Source organism: Pleurodeles waltl, chromosome 11 (genome assembly GCF_031143425.1).
Source record: "Pleurodeles waltl isolate 20211129_DDA chromosome 11, aPleWal1.hap1.20221129, whole genome shotgun sequence".
NCBI lineage: Eukaryota > Metazoa > Chordata > Amphibia > Caudata > Salamandridae > Pleurodeles > Pleurodeles waltl.
In genome coordinates, this window is record NC_090450.1 from 245,519,037 (window position 1) to 245,541,098 (window position 22,062).

Here is a 22,062-nt window from a genome sequence, read left to right on the forward strand (position 1 = left end):
GGGAGACCCACATCTCCTACCTAGAGGTTTAGAAGCTGCACCTGGATTAGGTGGATCCATAGTAATTTCCTAATGATGATAATGTCTGACTCTGGTCCATCCAGGAAATGCGGAGTCGCAGTCCTCTTACGCAGGTCCTTGCCCATTACTGTTCTGAAGTCCTGGTCCGACCCAGACAGTCGTTATGTTTTTGTCAATTTGAAGCTAGGGGAGAGGACCCTCTGTGTTAACTCAGTATATCCTCTTATGGGCCCTAAGCATCTCTTCTTCCTCCAGCTTAATAGCCTCTTCACAGAAATTGGGGCACCACAAAACTCAATAGGGGGGCAACTAGAATTTAAAATGGGATGCAGTGCTGGTTTTCACCGGTCCTTTGGATGCTGGTAACAATGCCAACAGGCCCTCCTGGGGGACACACTCTCTGGTCACGGCTTGGTTTACCACTGGCAATTCTCACACCCGGCTGACCAGGGTACACCTTCTTATCATCAGTGCACCATACCTAATCCAGGCTGGATTACCTCCTGGTTTCCCACCGGTGGTGGCCATCACCTTGGAATCCCAAATCACAGAGTCTGTGCTCTCTGATCACTACCCGGTCTTGCTCACCCTGGACCTTGGCCTTGCCTCCCAAGGATGAAAGCCATGGCATCTAAATATACCATGCTACCATACTCCCCAGGGTAAATCTCAACTTCTTTCCCACGTCTCCACGTATCTGGATGACTATAAAGGCTTGGTCTTCTCCCACAGGGTTCAGTGGGTGGTCGCAAGGGCAAATATCAATGTCAAACTCATGAGGGATGCAGCTCTGGCCAATGCACAGAGAGTGACTCATCAGAAGGATCTGGAGGGTGGGATTGCAACTCTTACACGTCTCTATACTGCTAAGTCCCCCTTCCCCACCCTCCATCAACTTGAGAGGGCCCATATGGACCTTAACCCCCTGTTGACCTACAAGGCTGAGTTTGCACTTCAGAGGTTTAAGCATCATCACTACGAACAGGGCGAGAAGGCAGGTCACCTTCTGGTGACACAACTGCTCCAACAGGAGGCTGCACTTGCTATCTCTGCCATCCAAACTGCATGGAGTGCTGTTTTCATCCACCCACAAGACATAGTCAACAAATTTACAAACTTCTACACCTCAAGGCTCACAGGGAGGCCAACTTCACCGCAGTTTCCTATAAGTGGACATGAGAGAGTCCCTCTATGATGCCTTCCGTGAAGCTCACCTGTCAGGCTCACTAAGCTCCATCTCTAACAGAGTGACGATAGTGGTCCTCCACAAACAGGGAAAGGACCCCATCCTATTTGGGAGCTACAGCCCCATCTCATTACTCATTTGGGACATTAAAAACCTTGCTGGTGTCCTGCCTTCATAAGGTGATCCAGTACGTAATCCATCAAACACAGGTGGGGTTCGTCCCCAGCCGCTCCCCTGGGAACCATCTCCGTACCCTCATTCATATCCTATGGGCAGCCAAAGACCTACTGGATGAGGCTCTTCCCCTCTCTCTAGATGCTGAGAAGGCATACAAAAGATTGAGTGGGGATACCTCGTTGCGACCCTGCGACCCTCTGGCTTAGGAAAGGGTTTTACAGCCAAGGTCCTCTGACTCCATGACCCCTCCACTTCTCAGGTTAACAGCAGTCGCTTCTTGTCAGAGCCATTTACGATCCGGGACTCAGCAGAGCTGACTGTTGTCGCCCATGCTGTTCCTCATGGCTCTGGAGCCACTCACGGCCTCTTATCGCAATTCCCTGCTCCTCCCTAGTGTCCCCAGTTTATCACTATGCAGACGATTTATTACTCACCTTCATGGATCTTCCTCACTCTCTTCCAGCTCTGTTGGACGTCCTTGCTGAATTTGCAGTGCTTTTAGGGTCTCAAGTGAACTGGGACAAGAGCGAGGCGCTACCCCTCTCGTGTGGAGTGACCATGAATGCGGCGATATCCGGGCTTCCTATTGGCTGCAAGCAGTCATGCCGCAAGTACCTTGGGGGTTTATGTTAACAGGGTTGTGGACCATATGTTGGCAGACATCCTCAATCCCCTGATAGCCAGCATGAAACTAGACTTTGCCAAATCATCTAACCTTGGTATGTCCATGTGGGGGAGAGTGCAGGTGGTGATAATGGTGACACTTCTGCAGTTTGTTCTTGGCATGCTGCCTTTATTGGGCCCCTTGTCCACACTACACTCTATAGATGCAGGAGTATGCTCATTTGTCTGGGTTTATTTGCTCTCAGTTGGCCCAGGCCAAACTTGTAGCACATTGCTCATGTGGTGGCATGGGACTTCCTGTGGTTGAGCACTACGCTCTTGCCCTTCATCTCTCTCAGCTTGCTTACATGCTCCCCAGGATGCAAGACTTGCCAGAGTGGGTTTTGGCTGAGTGTACACTTCTAGCCTGCCAGCACAAACTACATCCCCTGTACAAGAGATGTGCACCTTAGACACGCCCGGGCAAAATGATCTTGCAGGACATGATGAAATCCTGGTGCCGGGCCCAATGCCTCTTTGGAGTGGGCCCCCTCCTCCATGAGCACGGGTCATTATGGGGTAAAAACCGGCCTTGACATCAGAGGAGAGGTGCTCGAGTGGGAACCGTGGCAAGTGAAAGGTATCACCAGTCTCAACCAGATCACTGATGGCAGTGCCCTCAAATCTTTCGAGGAGCTCTGAGAGGAGTTTTGCTTTACACCTCAACCGTCGTGGAGGTACCGCCAATGACAACATTGCCTTCAGCTATGCTTTGATGCACATCCTTGTGCCCTACAATCCTCCCTGGTGGTCTTCTACCTCAGGAAGCACTTCCGCCGGGTTATTTCTGGTTTCTACCGCTTTTTGAACCGCCAACTTTTTTCCCCTCCTCTCCTCAATAATCTCCGCGTCAAATGGCAAGGTAGGTTACAAATGTAATACGAGGCGGGCGATTGGGCTGCACTCCTAGAGGCATTCGACTATGGGACAAGGGCGGCTCGTTTGAATTTTTGCCTTTTCAAGACGCTACATGACTGGCACTGGGCTCGCGTGCAACTGTGAGCAGCAGACCTGTAGCCCCATGTGAACTGCTGGTGTTCCCTAATACCCGCAGTAATCTCCTGCATGTCCTCTGTGATTGTCCTTTGATTCAGCCTTTTGGAAGGCAGTGGGAACCACATTGTGTGAGATCCTGGCAGTCAAGGCTCCTCTTACCCGTCCTCTGCTCTTTTTTACAGGACCAAGTGGAATCCCTGGACCTCTCCGGTTCCAGCATCTCCTCTTACACATGACTCTTGCCACAGCCAAGATATGCGTACTTTGACAATGGTGCTCCACCACGCACCCCTCCCACAAGGAATGGCCCACAGCAATGGACCAGGTGGCCTTCCACGAATGTTTCATTTGCAATCTTCCTCCAGACATGTGTGCCCTTCCTTCACGATTCCGGGTGTTAACTCTTGGCTCTACACACAGCACCCTCCCACTGGACGTCCTACCTGATAATTACTTCCAGACCCACTCATTGCCCCTGAGTATATGGATCCACTCGGGCGCCCCTCTCTACCCCTACAGATATTCCCCCCACTCACTCCCTCTCTCTTTTCTCTTGTTACCCCTTCCCCTCCCCTTCCCTCCTTTCACTTGCTACCCTTTTCCCTGCCCCGCAGACATGTCCTACTATTACCCCAAATGTGCCCTCCCCCTAATGAACTGTCTCATGGGGGTACCCTTTTGAGAAACTATGGCCTCATTATATGACTTGTACCCTGTAATGCTTTATTTGTGTCTGCATTCATTCATTGCCGATATATGGTCACTGTGTTATCATTGTATGCGTTGCCTTGTTCCCTTCCTACCCTCTGTCCCTCTGTATTGCTCCGATTTGTTTTTCAATAAAGAATTGCAACACAAAAAAAAGATGACTGCTTTCTTGGAAACCTACCCAAAATTATGACACATCTTACCTTATCTGACAATGCATACAAATTGGCACAAGCCTTGTTTTAGAACATTCTGCCAAATAAATATTTATACATGTACTAGAAGTGCTATATAAATAGTTGTCAGAAGTGGCTAAATACTCTGACTGCAGCACAAAATGATGGATTCAGAGTACATACATTTGCATAATTTCCTGCAATTTTTGTACAGACATGTTCCCTGACCAGACTAATTCAAACATCAATATGTATCCACGCGGAGCGGCGGTGACCGGCAGCACTGGACCCTTGATGAATGTGTGACTACAGGGTGGTGCTCCCACCCAGCTTTGATGAAATCAAGTGTTGATGAAACTCGACAACTGAGTGTGCTGACAAACAAAAGTGTACCTAAAGGCACGAATCAGTGAACCTCCTGACTGAAGGACAGGTAGGGACATTTTTAAATACAGGGACAGGACGAAGGTCCTGACGAAGGCCGCATGACCCAAGTTGGCACTTTGAATAGGCCGAAACATGTTGACCCTCTACAGAGATTGGGGTGTACAGGTAATTAATTCCTGAAGACACCACCAATAAAAAATTGTAATCCGGTCCAGGCTGCACTAGAATAAAATAGGATAAGTGGTCAGCCTGTGTCAGTTTTATGTCTTTTTCTGTTGTCTGTCTTTGGTCCCTGTGCCATGAATGTTGGTCTTGCCTTATGTGCTTTTATGTTCCCCACCCTTACTGCTCCACTCCGAAGGGGATTTATATCTCGGAGTGAGTTAGCAGGGCCCTATGATGAAGCATGCCACACATTGTCGGTGAGGGCCGTTTTTTCAGCATATTGATATTTGAATTAGTCTGGTCTTTATACCAGACATTATTCCTTGTCCTCTTTGTGAGAATATAATTGGTTTAGGGAGGTCGGACAGGAATTCCCTCTCACCCCTTTATAGTGTTTTGATGTTGCCTGACCAACCAGTGCTCGAGTACTGAAAAATAAAATCACATAAGCATAAACAAGACTTATAACAGCAAGCCAATGCCATAATTCTCATGGTGTACTAGTTGGTGACTTCAGATTATTTTTTGATCTGGCTGGCAGTGCAATGTCCGGCCACTAGATTCTACCAAGAAAACTTTAATATCCTGAGAGATACCATTCATAGATTGTGCCACTATTCAGTAAAATGTGACCACCACAAACTGAGTGCAACCTTCATTAGGAGTTGTACCATGCTAAGGTATTGATAAATAACGTACTGGAGTGGTATACAGCTCCTGAATATAGCACTGAGAATGGAAAATAGGGGTGCCATTTGCAAAGCCCAAAAAATCTCCACGAAAAAGACAAGTTTTCGTTTAGCAAGCCGATATGTGCGCTATTCTGCTCTTGAAATTATTAAAATAATTCGTAGCACCTTTCACTGTCGGATCAGCTTTACATTTTAAAAACGTCTTTCAGAAACAGCTTTGAAAAATAGCAAATACCACCTATGAATACATACCTCATGGACCAAGCAAACGGCATGCGGTATTTCCCCAACTTGCTGCAGAACTGCTTGTTCAATTTTACTAGTTTCTGTGCAGACTACACAAACGACAAAAATACTGATTTTACCAACTGAAGTGTGAGGGGTTGAGTGCTAGAAGGAAAAACACTAGCAGTAACTTGCATATCTAACTGATACATCCATGTCACATTTGAATAGAAAACTACAGTATCTAAAAGGCAATTTTCAGGAAACTTGTTTTTTCATTGTTGCAGCTTTACATATTATCAGGACGTCTTGTATGTTTCCCACATACGTGTTTTCCCATTAAATAAATATAGAGTGGGCATGTAGATATTGATTTTTCAACGGTGTGTGTGTATATGTGTGTGAGCAGGAAGTCTGAGCTATTTTTCAAATCGTGACCATTATACTGATTTATAAGTTCCTTTTTTGATGCAGACTAGTAACTGGAAAATGTTACTTCCAGGAAAAAAAACAGTTAGGCCTGGGAGAAATTGAAATTAAACTGGCGTAATTTCATGAGCTTCATGTTGTACTTGTTATGTGAAATTCCCGAAACTATGTCACTTCACGTAATTTCACGACATTTACATATAATTTACAGTGAATACACAAGAACAACATAACAAGAGCAACTGATGTTAGCAGTGCTTTTGTTTTTTTACACTTTTTTTTGTTATACAAAATGAGTCGTTATGTTGACACGACAACACATTTTGTGCTAAAATATACCACTTATTGACAGATTTGTATTTCAGATAATTCTTTGCAATTGTGCTGACATTTTGTGTAATTGCATGAAAGGAAAGTATACAAATGTTGCACACCTAATGATAATCAACCCAGTTACAGCAAAGAATGGGATTCCATAGAAATTTGGGGATAGCCATGGGTAGCACCTATTGCCTGCTGCTTGCTCTTTGGTAACCCTGGCACTGGCATTGCTACCACTGCTCAGCAGAGTCATAAAGGGATCAGCAGAAACAGTTTACAGGGAAGGAATGTATTAGTTGTATTTACTTTTTCAAGTTTCCACTGTGGTCTAATTCCCTAGCGTGAGTCTGCTGGTTAGAAAGCGCGGCTTCTATAGTATTCAAACAGACTGGTGGAGGATATGTCAGGGGAAGTTTGACAGAGACAATCAGCATACTAAGGACTTAGATCCTGATTTAGAGTTTGTCAGATGAATAGTCCACCAGATACATGGTGGATAGCCTGTCTGCCTTATAACAAGTGCCATAGCATATAATGCACTTATGATAAGGCAGACCGAATATCTGCTGTGTTTTTGGAAAATAACTCATCTAACAAACTCTAAATCATGCCTTTGGTATCTTGTCTTCTGCTCGGGTGACAAGGTGAAAAAAGGAGTGGGGAAAGTTAGTCAAACAAAGTCAAACATTCCATAGGCAGGTTTAATAATGACTGAATTTTTAAAAAAAACAATGACCCTTAATTCCCTATAATGAAGAGAGGTAAACGTTTTGTGGTAGGTTCAATCAGAACATCCAATGCATCTGAATAAACTAAAACGAAGCCATCATGAACAATAAAGAGGCAACTGCCGTAAGCAATAGAAGGCAACATAAGACAATGAACCAGATAGGTTTTGTAAATGAGTCTTTGAAGTCCTCACAGAAAAAAACATAATATGGAATGAAATGTTACTGAACAGGAATGGATGGAACATTTTAGTAAATTCTTAACCGGCAAAGAATGCACTTAACAGGCAAAATAAAATGTTAACCTTTTGACAGTACAGGCTGCTTATCTAGATCTATATGCTGCATCAATTTATTTAAAAAAAACTCACTAAAAAGCAAGTCATGAAAACATTGTTAACACTATTAGATGATAAGTCTTCATGTGCAAGCAAAGCTCATACAGCAATATTAACATTTTCTGTTCCTTATATAATTTTATCACAATTTCGTTATCTAACTTCATAACGTATTAACATAATGCTCCCAATAAAGTAAGTGATCCAAAGAAGTGCGTCAAATGTAATAAGCCTGGTAGTTTAATGTTTATGAATGTCAAAGTCTTCTACAAGAACTTGTTGACAGTTACGATCAAATGGATAGAAGGAAAGAAGATCACAAATCCAACCCAAGAAACGTTCAATTCTGAAACAACATCTACTGAACTTTTTTTTTTAGTAACAATGCAAATATTCAGCAAAGAAAAAAATCACTATGTATGGCTTTTCTAGAATTTAAAAAGGTTTTGATTCCAGAACTTCTGATCCAAGCTGCTATGAATACTACAGAATGCATGATTCCCTTAGCTCAAGAGGACCTTGAACATCACGTCACCACAAGGAAAAGTTACACAAAATAGGAAGCCGAGTCAGATCTTTAAATCATTACAAGGGTTAATATATGGATGCCTGTTGCACAACTGGTAATTTCATAATGGTAATGAGTGATTTTTTTCATACATGTTATTTTGTCACTATAATAAGATTAGCAATTAGAAATCCCAATGTTGTAGTTTATAAGAATGACAAGACTGATATGTCTATGACTTCATTCTCAGGAGACTACTGAATCCTACCACTGCATCCTGCACAATCTATTGCCTAAGCCAGCTCTGCCGGTGACACTACTAACACAACTACTAACCATCGCACTCCGACAAGTCTGATAATTTGGACTGTTTCTGGTCACCCAAAGCTTTAAGAATAGCGTACTCTGTAGGTATTATTTAATTTTAATGTATATTGACTTATTGGATGCTTTTGTTATACTCATCTCAAAATTAGATAGTGTCCACATGTTGTTGACTCTCATTAGTGCTGGTTTTGAGAATTTGTGGCCAGTGCTGAGTCCTTGTAACCACTCCCTCAAACTTCCTCCAGCACTGCTGTCAAGCATTGGAGATCATTTTTTTCAATTGTTCATGTTTTTTAATATTCATTATTCTTTCCACACCATGCCACTTTAATATTTTTATATTTTGCTAATGTTGATAACATTCAAATCAAATTTATAATATCTACTGTGTTCTGTTTGTCCGAGTCATTCTACTACTTCAGAAATAATTATGGTATCCACTAATGCTTATCCATCTCAATTCATTGAAACTAAATTTTTGATACCTAGTTATAAATGAAAAATCCAGAGTTGATTCTAAATTCCTTTTTTTTCAGGTCTGTCATGTTGGCAGATTTGTATGCCTGGTTCGGTATCCCATGAACAAAGTCCTGCTTCTGTGACTCACGCACACATGTTAACTTGCATGTACCTTAATGACATGCATGCTAAGATGGGTAGAGCCACTCCAGAGGTGAAATTACCTGAATTAAAGAGCAGAGGTACTGATAAAAAGATGTCCTTTTTAGTCATTCTATTTTATATATGGGAGCTGCACATACATAATCTTTGAGTTGTCGCAATAGTCTGTCTTCTTTTACCAATTTCATATATCTTCTGTATGTTACAGACTGCATTTCTATGAAAATGTAGAATGCAATTATAACAGTAAGTGATATAATGCATACAAACAAGTGAAATGATACGTGTTGTTTGTAAAGACAACCATACCATCTTGAGTACCACTGCCTTATAATACCTTGATGTTGTCTGGATTTTTGATGTATGGTTCAGCACTTGCTGCAATGTTTCCCATTAAGACCTTTTCTATCCTTGCCACAAGTACAATTTCTGCATGAGGGTTACTTATGGAGAAAATAGCCTGCAATAAAAGAAATAAATATTCCATTCACAAAATATATAAAAAGTAAATATGTGTTAAATCATATGCTTAATTGTATCCGTTCAATAACTAGTACTTAAATAATAAACATCATACCCTTTTGCATTTATATATAAGTAGCATTGCAAACTATTAATGGAGCAACATCGCTTGTTTGTAAAATTGATATAACAACAATCCTTCCTCTATCTTCCTTTTTTTCTTCATTACATCGTGTGACATTTCTGTTTTGGAGAAGATTCAACATAACAATAAATATGAACATTTAGCACATCTATACCATAATAATGAGATTAAAAATATTGTGAAAGAAAAATATTGTGTCAACACTTTGCAGGACAAAAATATTAAAATTGTATGATAACTATGTAATGTACAATAAAATTGACTACATATATATTGCGGAAATGGGGGGAAAATATTGAAAACGCACAGGTAAATATACATTTAAAAATATCCAATAGTAAAATAGGTGAAACAATAAAACATGAAATTTAAAAAAATATATATAACATTAGTTTAATAACTTAAAAATAAAAGAAAGATGCAACTTCAAATAAAATGTAAACATAATAATAATAAATATATACTAAAATCATGTGATAATTATTTATGTAAATAAAATCAAATAGAATAAAAATATACTAGTAATAATATAACTTGTAAAACAGGTATGCATTCATGAATATATATGCATATATATGTACACACACAAATATACATACTAAAATTATTACAATTATAACTTTAACTGAAAATATAATTTTAAAAAACTAACATACCAATATAAGTTCACGCAAACAAACTATATAGCTAAAGGAAATAAAATGTATTATTTCAACTCCATCATAAGCAAGGATTGGGAAAGTAATTCACTTTTGATTGGGTCAAATTTACTATTCCCATTCCAACGTAAGCAACATGAGAAACAGTGTTAGACTTTAGTCAAATTTAGTACTCTCCAATCATTGTGAGATTTCTCATACTGGATACTGAGATTCACAGCTTTGTGCGGCCAATGAGAAACATGATCTGCACCACTTAGGATTGTATAAGTCGCTGTTACCAATTTACACAACTGATGTGCAGGAGCAAGAACATCCTTCCACGCCATAAAGGAAAAGTTAGTTGTATGAATGTTGAATACACCATGTCCTATCAGGATTCTCTCTGCTTTAAACTGCAAGGCAAGCCATTGATCTTTTTGGATCCACAGCAGCCTATGAAGTCCTTGAAAAAAACACTCTCAGTAGAAAGTGGCCCAAGACATGGCTGATGGTGGAGATTGGTAGGTTAGCAACAATTCGGATATAACTGACAATGTTTGATTGCTCACAATCTCTATAGTTCAGGTGACACAGATCTTGCGCACTGACTGCTATGGTGTGGATATGAAGGGTGCTCCTTAATTTGAAAGATTAGCAAAAGTTGAATCCAAATAGCTTAAGCTACTAGTGTTCTTATACTTGATAGTATATTGAGATTATTGATGCCCCAACCATGGATTAAGCACATCATAATATTTGTAATACATCTCTCATCTAAAAGATGATTCATTGGTGTGGGTGTCTGGTTGGTACAATCAATATTTATGGCCACTACTGCATTCAAGGAGTGAGCAGGGAACTTGTCATGTGTTGCCTCCAGAATGCACTGCCCAAAGTTCTGTTAGATTTAAATGAAATTTGTGGGGAAGGAGAACCACATTCACTACTATTTGTGGCTTGCAGTGTGGGTGGAGGTGGAATGGTGTTGTAAAATAGGTAGAAACAGTCTGTCAACAGAATTATCCTCAACACTATGCAGGCACTTGGGATATTTAACGTGTATTTTATAGGTCAATTTGACATTTTCCATTTGATCGATTGTGGTACCTTACTTTACTCAATGACATTTAAACTGATTACTTTAAATGTAAGAGGTCTTAATGATTACCATTAGGTGTGTAATGCAGATGCATATATTAGGAGGCATCAGACTGACATAGGGCTCATGCAAGAAACACATCTTACCCTACAGTCGGTCAAACTATTACTAAAGGTCTGCATGGGAATGTGATGTTGCTACTTTCAGTTCACATGCAAAGGGAGTCCTAATCTGGGCACAAAGGGTGCTATGATTACAATTGGGTAAAACTGTTGCTGACCCAGAGGGAAGGGTCCTGAAAGCTCTGTTCTTGTTGGAAGGCAGGCAGACCATATTTGCAAATGTCTATGGCCGTTACTACAATAACCTATACTTTTGTAGGGAAATGCAAAGCAACATAGCTGGATTATCGTGCAGCATTATGATATTGGGAGGGGCAAATTTAATTGTACTTTCAACCATTATGTAGGCAGGTCGGGTGGTGCTCCAAGGCTAGCTTCTGCTGCGGCCAAAGCATTTAATAATATAATGGGACAAGAAAGTTTCGTGGCCATATGAAGTCACATAAATCCATCCAAAAAGAAATCTGTATTCTCTTTGGCTGCTCATGACCCTAATTCCAGCATTGACTCTGGTCTCCTTTCTAGGGATGCTGCTTTATGGGCCAAATCCTGCCCACGCTTTGCATGGACATACTCAGACATTCTCCAGTGTATGCATAATTTGATATGATGTATCACCCTCTCCCTGGCTTTTATATGGAGATTCTTAGCTGAGGCATTGCTACATTTGGTTTTCAAAGCAGAGATTCACTCAGCTGTAACCAAATATTTTAGGAATAACATAGGAACTGTGGAATGATTCAAGGTGGTTTGGGAAGCCTTAAAAGCATATATTCAGGGTGGCATTATGCCTAAACAAGCATTGGTCCTTAGATCTATTCTGAACAGTCTCACTATGCAATAGGACGAGACAGCTCAACTTAAGCGATTACATATTCTTAGGGTGAGGAGCACCTTTTGAATAAGATCCATTCTAAACTAGGAATTTCTGTGATATAGGTAATAGAGAAGTTACATTTCTAGAGAAGCATGATGTGGCCACGGCATACAGTGAAGGTAAACAGCCTTGTGAACCTTTGCAAACTTGTTGAGACTCAAAGGGTCTACGGTATACATTACAGTTATTGAATCTGATGATACCCGGCCACTATATGAATCAAACAATACTACCTTGACCTAAAGGGGGAGGGGACAAGAAAATACTGATAAATTGTCTATGATCTGGCTGGAAGACATTCATAGGAAGGCTAGCTAGAGCCTCTGGAAGAACTTTAAATATGCCCAGTAGTTGTTCTTCGGGCATAGATGGTCTCTCTATCTATCTCTTCAGAGTTTTTGCAAGGTATTTTGGAGGAACTGGCATTCCAAAATATGACATTGTTTGGGTTGGTGCTCCACAGGTGGATCCTGTAACTTATTATGACAGAGGCCCTTGAAGTCCCGCTCTTAAAGACAAACAAGTCTGAAAATTTCAGCTCCTCAAAATAAAGCTAGGATGAGTGATGCCCAATTTCCTCTGCATCTTGTCATGGAATGAATTGTGAGGAGACACAGTGGAAAGTGCTTACTGTGCATCCTGGCTTTATTTGGATACCTGAAGTATATGACACATTGCTGTTGCTTTTGATGGAAACAAGAGAAATGGTCTCTCTCCAGCCTACAATATTTTTTTATCTTCGGGACCAGGAGAATTCTGAAAATTGATGGATTGGATACATTCTATTAAAAATTGAATTCACTCCTTCAAACAATTCGGGTACTTCAGACAAATGACTTTGGATTGGGTAACCACTGAAACTGCCAACGGGCTCTAAACTAACTAAAATTACGATATCGGCCTGGGGAGCTCAACAATGTTTTGATGCAGTTGTGTATATATAATGTTTTCACTTTCCTGAGCAATCAGTGATCTGCACTATTGTTACTTTATTTGTTGCACTGCAAAAAATAGGAAATATACTATTGTAAAGAAGAGAAAAAGAGGGTTGGAATATTTTTGAGTCAATCACTGTATGACTGTCAATGTTTTTTGACCGATTTCATTACTTTTGATTTACTACTCTTGGTTATGCTATGAATGATTCCCACAGAACCATTGTAAAGTAAAGATTCCACAGAGGGGACTAATTATGTTTGCATATGACCTCCTTTTTTAGATTAGAGACTAACTGGAACACATCTATATTTTCTCTAACATAGGCCATGATGCCATGGCTTCTGGACTACTCTCTAATATGGACAAAAGAGCCTGTTAGATATATAGAGACTAATGTTCAAAGAAGACCTGAGGCAGTGTTTCGCTACAGCTATGGCCATGCACTAAAAAGATGGATTCCACTGTGTTTGTCCGGGAGAGCGGCGTTCGTGAAGATGTTAATTTTTCCTAGAATGCTATTTTTCTTTCTAGACATTACTATTGTACCTGGTTGTGCCAATTATGGCTCATTGATCAGGCTTGAGTCAGTTTATAAACAGCCCAGAGTCGAATTGGAAACATTATTGCTTTCATTTTAAAAGGGATGTATAGCTGCCTCACTCATAAAGCTATAGTATAATGTTATGCAGGTCCAGTTTGTGTATTACTGGATACACAGTCATTAATATCTGTCACTTCTTATGTTGAGGTGGAGGCTTGCCGTACTGGATCACTTGTAGGCAGTCTAATCAATGTGTCTTGGAGATCACATGTATTCACCCACTTGGTTCTAACATAAAAGCATGGATATGGATTATAAAGAAAGGCACACCTACCTTGGTTTACTCAATAGAAATGCAAGGAATCTGGTGAACATGGCATTCCGTACACGGATGGGTACTGGTGCTCAACTTGAAAGGCTTGGCGTGGGCCATATGGGTGAGCTGTTCATTGACGATACCCTTATTACACTTGAGCAGCTTAGAGAGGGTTGCTAGGACTTTTTGGCACTTGATAGGTTTCTATATATAACATTTGATGGAAAATAAAGGGCATAGTGGAGAACCTAAGTCTTTCCCCCCACTCAGATACCTGATACAAGCTTAAGAAGTGAAGCACAACATTTCTAGCTGTACTAAAATACTTGGAGTTGTATGCCCCCAGGTGATAGCGGGCATAACTGGATTTAGAGTAGGCCTGGAAAGCAGCATTATGGAGGTGCAGCAGCTATAGTGCTTCTCATTAAATAAGAATATTTCAATAGCAGGCATAGGCACTTACAAACTAAATTCACAAAGCATTATTATTATACATTGACTACATTGCTGGAATATGGTTGTGTTGCTGATGCCAGATGTGAGAGAAGTGATTGGGAAGGGTGCTTCTGATGCTTGTGGCATGGTGATGTCTTGGTATACAGAAGTATTGACAAGAAGTCTTCAATGAGTTAGACAGAATGATATCCTATGGAATGCAGAAGTCTTCTCTGTGTGCATTGGTTTGGTGTGTCAAGGATGACCCTGTTCCTACCAGAAAATGCACAGCTCTGTCACTCCTACAGGAGTTGTTTGCCATGAATTCCAGCAGTGTGCAGCTCTTTCTGCAACGCAAAATCACTACATTTCAATCCTCTCTTTTCCAAAAATATTCCAGGACTGGAACTGAGATAAAGACGTCTCCTGGAAAGTTGCAGTTTACCCAGACATTCTAAGACTGGAGTTAGAGTAGCAAATTTGACATCCCAATGTCCACTGTTGTCCTGGGTGCACTGTTCAAGGCAAGAAACACAAATATACAAGGGTATGAAAATACTATGGGGGTCATTCTGACCCCGGCGGTCTAAGACCGCCGGGGCCAGGGTCGGCGGGAGCACCGCCGACAGGCCGGCGGTGCCCCGCAGGGCATTCTGACCGCGGCGGTTCAGCCGCGGCCAGAAAGGGTAAACCGGCGGTCTCCCGCCGGTTTACCGCTGCCCTTAGAATCCCCCATGGCGGCGCAGCTTGCTGCGCCGCCATGGGGGATTCTGACACCCCCTACCGCCATCCTGTTCCTGGCGGTTCGCCCGCCAGGAACAGGATGGCGGTAGGGGGTGCCGCGGGGCCCCTGGGGGCCCCTGCCGTGCCCATGCCAATGGCATGGGCACGGCAGGGGCCCCGTAAGAGGGCCCTACAAAGTATTTCAGTGTCTGCCTAGCAGACACTGAAATACGCGACGGGTGCAACTGCACCCGTCGCACCTTCCCACTCCGCCGGCTCAATTCTGAGCCGGCATCCTAGTGGGAAGGTTGATTTGCCCTGGGCTGGCGGGCGGCCTTTTGGCGGCCGCCCGCCAGCCCAGGGCAAATGTCAGAATCACCGCAGCGGTCTTTCGAACGCGGTGCGGTGTTCTGACGGCGGTACCTTGGCGGACGGCCTCCGCCGTCCGCCAAGGTTAGAATTAGGGCCTATGTATGTATATTTGACAATGACTGAGTAGTACACCTGTTGCATTGCTCAGTTAGGTCCAGTTCTTCATTAGCATGCTGGCAATACAGATTTAGAACTGTCTGCAGTCTCTTGCAGGCTATTTGTGTGTGTTTGTGTTTACATATGTTTGCTCAAGAAAATGTTGCATGAGTCAGTGTGTGGGTAAATGGATGCTAGTGTGTGTTGGTGGAGACTAGTGCTTGCATGATTTTCACCCTAGCAGTTTCTATACTTACAATTTTGGCCTGAACTATTGGCCTCAGCATTCTAGTGCATACCTTAACATGCTGTGTGCTCTCTTGGCATGTTTTTTACCCCTCTAGTATAATGGTGGCCCAAGCTTAATGGGAACCACCCCTGGCTTTTTGTGGATATTAATGACATAACTGTAGCTATCATTGTATGGAGCCCATCCATCACATATTCTCAGCATGCCTACAAAATTGACGTTATTTCTAGCAAAATTGTGGTTCTTGACATAATTATGGCTAACCTTCATATATAGGTGGTCCTGGCATTAGAGTACACATATTCCCCATATTGTGCCCATTCTTTACACAATTCTGTCATTCCCTCATTTCTGCCACATAACTGAAAAATACCTTTTTATGACAATGATAAACCAACATGTAAGGCACAATGTGTACATGAGTGGTAAATGTACTTGAGCATACTTGAAGACAATGACATAGGGTCGGATTTAGGTCTTGGTGGATGGGTATACTCTGTCACAAATGTTTCCTGTCTGCCTTATTGCAATCCCATGATATCCCATGGAGATCGTAATAAGGCTGACGGAATATCCGTCAAATGTGTGACAGAGTATTCCCTCCACCAGGATCTAAATCGGGCCATATTTTGTGAATGAAAAAAGTAGATGGAAATCAGAAACTTATTTTTGGCAAAAATTTCAAGTTTGTTTCTGGAACTGTGCTTATACACTTACAATAAAAATTCTGAATTTAATATGCCTGTTTTGTGAGAGAAGCAGTGATAATGCAGCCGGGTATAAAACGCATATGTTTGATTTTCGTTCACCAGTGCCATTTACTGCTCTGACTGGTATTTCAATGACTCATACTTTATCTATCATCAACTACAGAGATTGAGCATCATATTACTACTGTTGCTATCTGATCCTGTGAAATTTCCGTAAAATGAAGGACGGGCCTACTGCATGAGTCAATAATATTTGCCTTGCTTTGCTATGTATTGCACATGATTTTGAGTTTACCTTTTTAGATTTTTCCTCTGTGTATCTTGTCTTCTATATGAATTCTGAACCATAGGCATATGAGTGGCAATCTGTTTGGTAGCATTACCATGAAGCCTGCTACTAGTTTTCCAGATCAATTGCTGAAATGTTTCTTACACTCAATTCAATTCTAAGCTTTATTCAGTTTCAAGATGGCTTGGGTCTTACAGTCATTTGTTGTCCTCCATAATACCTGCTCAATACCAAAAGCCCCTCCCTAATTGGAAGAGAAGTACAACCTTAGAATTAAGTACACAAAAATGAACTACCAACTACTGAGGGCGGTCACAGACTTCAAATTTGAACAAAACATGATCATTTGTTGCACAGTGAAATACCTCCAGTGCCCTAAATTATGGTTAGGCTATCCTGTTGTAGGTTGAAATCTATAATAACTGCTAATCCCAACTGAGAAGGAAACAGCCCTCATCAGTGTAAACATATAAACACTGATAAACACCATAACAATCAACAAACTAAGGTGTACATTATACCTTTGGCGGTAAGTACCGCATACCGCCACGGCAACGGCCACCAAAAGACCGTCGCCGCAGCTAACATCCGTGCGCCATAACATGACCACAGCCGAATTTCCACCACAAGAAGGGTAGAAATCCGGATGTGGACATGCTGGCGGACAGTGTTAAGGTGGCGCTGCTACCACCAGCAGCACCACGGCAGTAGACCGCCGCCAGCCATATTATGTCAAATAATACAGCCTGGTGGTGTTCTGCTGGCGCTGCTGGCGGTAGTGGCGCCCCGTCCCGTCCCCTGCCAGAAGACTCCCTGAATTCAGGTAAGTCGGGTTTCCGACAGGGAAAGGGGTGGGGGTGTTGTGTGTATGTGTGGGTGTGTGTGCATGAATGTGTGTGTGTGTTCAGTTTGTGGTGACATGAATGGTGACATCTGCTCCTTGCAGCCCACCGAGTAGAAGCGCCTACCTCCTTAGCTTCCTGCCGACATTACTGGCATCATCAGAGGTGGGGAGCATGGGATGTGAGTCAACCCTCGTAGTGATTGTGGTGGTTGCTGGCTGCTGACCACTTAATTATCCCTGCCCATGTGGCGTCATATTATTGGCAGCAGCTGGCCTTCTGACACTCTCACTTGCAGTATCGGAGGAGCAGAGTGGGGGATGTGAGTCACCCCTACACTGTAGGAAGTGGACTGGCTGGCTGCCAGCCCTTAAAACATCCCTGACAATTCTTTTGATTCCCTTCATTGCACTGCTTTGCTGTGAACAGGGAGCCCTGGACATTTGAAGACACATATTGAAGATTGCCTATGCTGGGGTGAGCTAGTTGTGCTACCCACTTTGCTTTCTCCTACGTGCCCCTTGCACATCTCCTCAGACTTAACATGCTGAGTGTGGTGCCATGTGGCACTGTTTGGATGATCAGGGACTTGCAGTGACTGTGGGGCTGACACGGGTCTTTTGCACAGTCCGGGGGACAGTGGTCCATGACAGGAATATAAAACACAGCCTAAACTGCATTTTGAATTGTAAAAGGACAGCCCTCAACTTCCAGATGGACAGAATGACGGAGCGCTTGGACAAGCTTGTGAAGTATCTGGACATAGTCAAACGGCGAGAGTTCGAAGTTGAAGATGAGCAAGTCACCTCACTAGTGTCCCCGAAAGCAGGTGGCGAAGGTGCTGTCCTTCCTGCAGGCCAAGGTAGAAGACTTGGAAGCCTGCTCACATCAGAACAGCCTTCGCATCATTGGCTTAGCTGAATCCATGAATTTAGGAAATATGGAGAGCTACATGGAACAACTGCTTATTGATCTCCTGAGACGTGAGACCTTTTCTGACATCTGTGTGTTGGAGAGGGGTCTTCGATCCCTTGCACCTAGACCGATGCTGGGGGCAAAACCTCCCCCGATCATTGCTAGACTATTGCACAACAGGGACGGGACGCAGCGCTCTGTCGGACCTTTGAACTGGTGGTCTTCAGCCACGAGGGTGCCAAACTTACTATTTTCAAAGATTTTATGCGTCAGGTGCAGGAGGTACAGTGTTAGTTTATACCCGTAAAGCGCAAGCTTAGGAACACAAATTACACTATGCTATGCTTTATCCCGCCCGCCTTCGGGTGTCTGTTGATAGAAAACACAAGATCTTCAGTGACCCTAAGCTGTTGAAGCAGTTCCTCAGGCAGCGTTCAGTGCCTGGGGGTCAATGACGCATACCAAGATCTGACAAGAGTAGACTACCTGTAACTTAGAGGAGCAAGACTAGTTCCTTTATTGCCTTGCTCCATGGTCCTGTTGTGTTTCTCTCTCTGCTGTGTTGTTTCTATACAGTATTGCTGATTTATCATGTGTCATGGCCTGGAGGTGGGTAATTATGCTTGGCAGGCAGGCAGCTTGAAGTGATGGTTCGGAGAATGACTACTGCTATGTTATCCTACTTGCTCTTATGTCAAAATGGATGTGCCTAGCTAAGGCTAGGATCTGTACCTTGTTGCAGGGATGATTTTGCACACAAGCTTGACTGTGTAATGGGCTGTTAGTAGATGGGAAAATGGTAGTGAATTGTGATGTTTCATCAAAGCTTGATTATTGCTATTTTAGCAGACTCATTCTTACCCTGCTGCCACCTGCACATTTGAACTGCAGGAAAGCTGGGCTAGTCATCCTCTGTTCCTATGTGTACACCACAACTTTTTCCCTTGGGTACTGTCCTTTGAGTACAGGTTGGTAATAGGGTTGGTATTGTGCTGCTGTGTACTTTGCTTGGAGGTACAGCGTGGGTGGCAGGAGGGATAGTCTTTAAACAACCAGTAATATTGATTTGGTGATGGCTGACTATGTTGAGAGTTATGCAATGTGCGTGGACTGTACAATTTGAGTGAAACAGTGATGGCTGATGGTGTGAATGGTGGGTGTGTGGGTGCTCAGTGCCTGCAGCTGTTGATTTTTCTCACATGGAATGTCAGGGGGCTAAATGATGGCAAGAAAGTATGTAAAATAGTGCTGTACTTGCAGAGGCATAGCATTGATATTGCGATACTCCAGGAGACGCACCTGGTCCCAGGGAGTAGGCTACTTACAAAAGGCGCCTGAGGGGGACATGTGTTGCGGCGGGATTTAATGCACACACCTGTGGTGTGCTAATTTGGGTCCGACATAACTCTGGTATCAAGTTGCAGGAAGTATCAGTTGAATGGTCGCTACGGTATTGTGCGTGGCTACAAAGACTGATTTGCCACATTTTTAGTGGGGTTACATGGCCCTAATTATGATGACCTGCAGTTCTATTACACACTGCGTGCCCAAATCTTTCAGTGTGTGGATCTTACTCATATCTGGGCCAGCGATTTCAATTGTATATGTGCCCAGACAGAGATTGCTCTAGAGCCCCAGCTCAGCAGCCTTCAGCTGTGGCCCAGGCACTTAATGATATTGCTGAACCATGTGGGCTACTAGATGTCTAGAGGCACAGGTTTCCCACAAGCAAGAGTTTTACTCATTACTCCACATTGCACAGTATGCACACCCGTATAGATTACTGGCACGGAGCCTAGTGCCTTGTGTCCGGAGATGCAAACCTCTGCTGCATATGTATTCAGATCGCTTCTGGTTCTTGAACTGGACAGCTTGCACCCCACTGGCCTTCAACTGGCAGTCTCCACTGTAGTCCCTTCTAGATGCTGTCTTTGGAGAGGAACTTGCACAGGTGAGTGATGCATATTTTAGTACCAACGTGGGTTCTGTGGAGAAGTTTGCTACTAAATGGTAAGCCTTAAGGAATATATCCCTGGGAACACCAGATCTAAAAAGGTGGGAGTCCTCCACTCGATTTGTGCCCATCTGTCGCAACTGGAGGCAGAACTCACGGATCTAGAAGTGCACATTGGGAGTTGGCTGAGAAAAGTGTGTTGGGGGACTTTAGGGTCCGCCAGGAGGAGTGTAATGAGGTGGTTTAGAGTGAGGTCACACATCTGGGTAACTATGCAACAGCCAGGCTTCACAGGCCTGGAGACCTGCCTCACCTCTGGTTGGAATGTGAGGCCACATTTCCTTTACCGTAATTGTTGTTACACATGTCGACCCACTGCCATCATACTATGGATCTTGTGAGCACCACTCAATACTTGTGGAAGCAACTAGCAGATGCGCAGGCTGGGCCCCTGTTTTGCTACCCGCAGACAACACTGAAGTGGTGCATACGGTTTACCTTTGAGCAAGAATGGGGCTGCAGTGAGGGCTCTACCGGAGGAGGGTATCAACCGTATGGGTGATTGCTTTGCAGACAGGGTCCTCAGCAGTTGGAAGTGGTTGAGCTCACAGACTGTTGCCCCTACCATTTTAGCCCAGTTGTATTACTAAAGGGTGTGCCACATGATGCAAGAATTACTGGAAGAGACCGTGGTAGGACCAATGGAGCTGCCCGCACAGACGTACTTGTTCAAGTGACGACTCCACAATACATGGTTATGGTACACATCGATCTGGCTGTACTGACATATTTACCAAATACAATGCACTAATTGAGAGACCTGGGGTTCTATCTGGTGGCCAATCTGTGTAAAACAGCTTTAACACATCAAATATGTGACTCCTTACATTCTACGTTGCTTAGGCCTCTATATTTCTTAATATATCTGTTGGCAACCATACTTTATAGGAATGCCTTTAATTCATAATCAACGTTGAGGCTTGATAGAAATTGTGGAAACGTATAAAAATGTAGTGTCTGTTTCAAGTTTTGTTTCCACAACATTTTCTTCTCATTTCTTTCACTAGCCAATATATTGCAGATAATTTTAAGTGGCCGCAGTAACCTTCATCCCTATCAAACTGTGTTACTTTATTGCTAACTAACATGATTACATCCTTAGCAATGTCCATAACTGAAGAAGCCGGAAGAATGCATGGTCATTTATGTATTCTTTTCATGATAAATTGTCTCAAAATTACCTTTTCCTATAAATTCCTAATATTTGGAGTATTGCTATAAATGATTTGTGAATAGGTGGTAGTTTAAGACTGCTATTGTAAAAAAATCAAATGTATGTATTTCAAAACAATGTCCCTAATATAATCATGTCGCTTGTTAAATTATTCAATTATTTAATACAAAGAATAAGTCTGCATATTAACAGAGACAGAGGGCTGGAAGAGGAATATAGCAAATAAAAATACCTTTGTTTCTTTGGATGAGGTTGCAATGGTTAGATCATTATCAACCACAAAGATTTTCAAATTCAAAACAAAAAGGCTATTTTGGCTAGCATTATCTCACAACAATGTAAATTTGTTATTTTAATTTATGCTATGAGCTCTTCATTTGTTTTGTTCCATACCATAAGGATTTCACCAAGAAGGGTCAGCCAAACCTGTGC

At 42.6% G+C, this 22,062-nt stretch overlaps 1 protein-coding gene across 5 annotated transcripts in view; it reads right to left on the reverse strand.

The window, feature by feature from the left end:
• DOCK10 (dedicator of cytokinesis 10) overlaps positions 1-22,062 on the reverse strand; it is a 1,618,956-nt gene that overhangs the window by 684,881 nt on the left and 912,013 nt on the right. For all 5 annotated transcript variants that reach the window (XM_069213493.1, XM_069213489.1, XM_069213490.1 and 2 more), the window contains exons 13-14: positions 9,006-9,128; positions 5,424-5,506 (exon numbers count right to left, since the gene is read on the reverse strand). In XM_069213493.1, the coding sequence (XP_069069594.1) occupies positions 5,424-5,506; positions 9,006-9,128 (206 nt within the window). The remainder of the gene's footprint in view (positions 1-5,423; positions 5,507-9,005; positions 9,129-22,062) is intronic.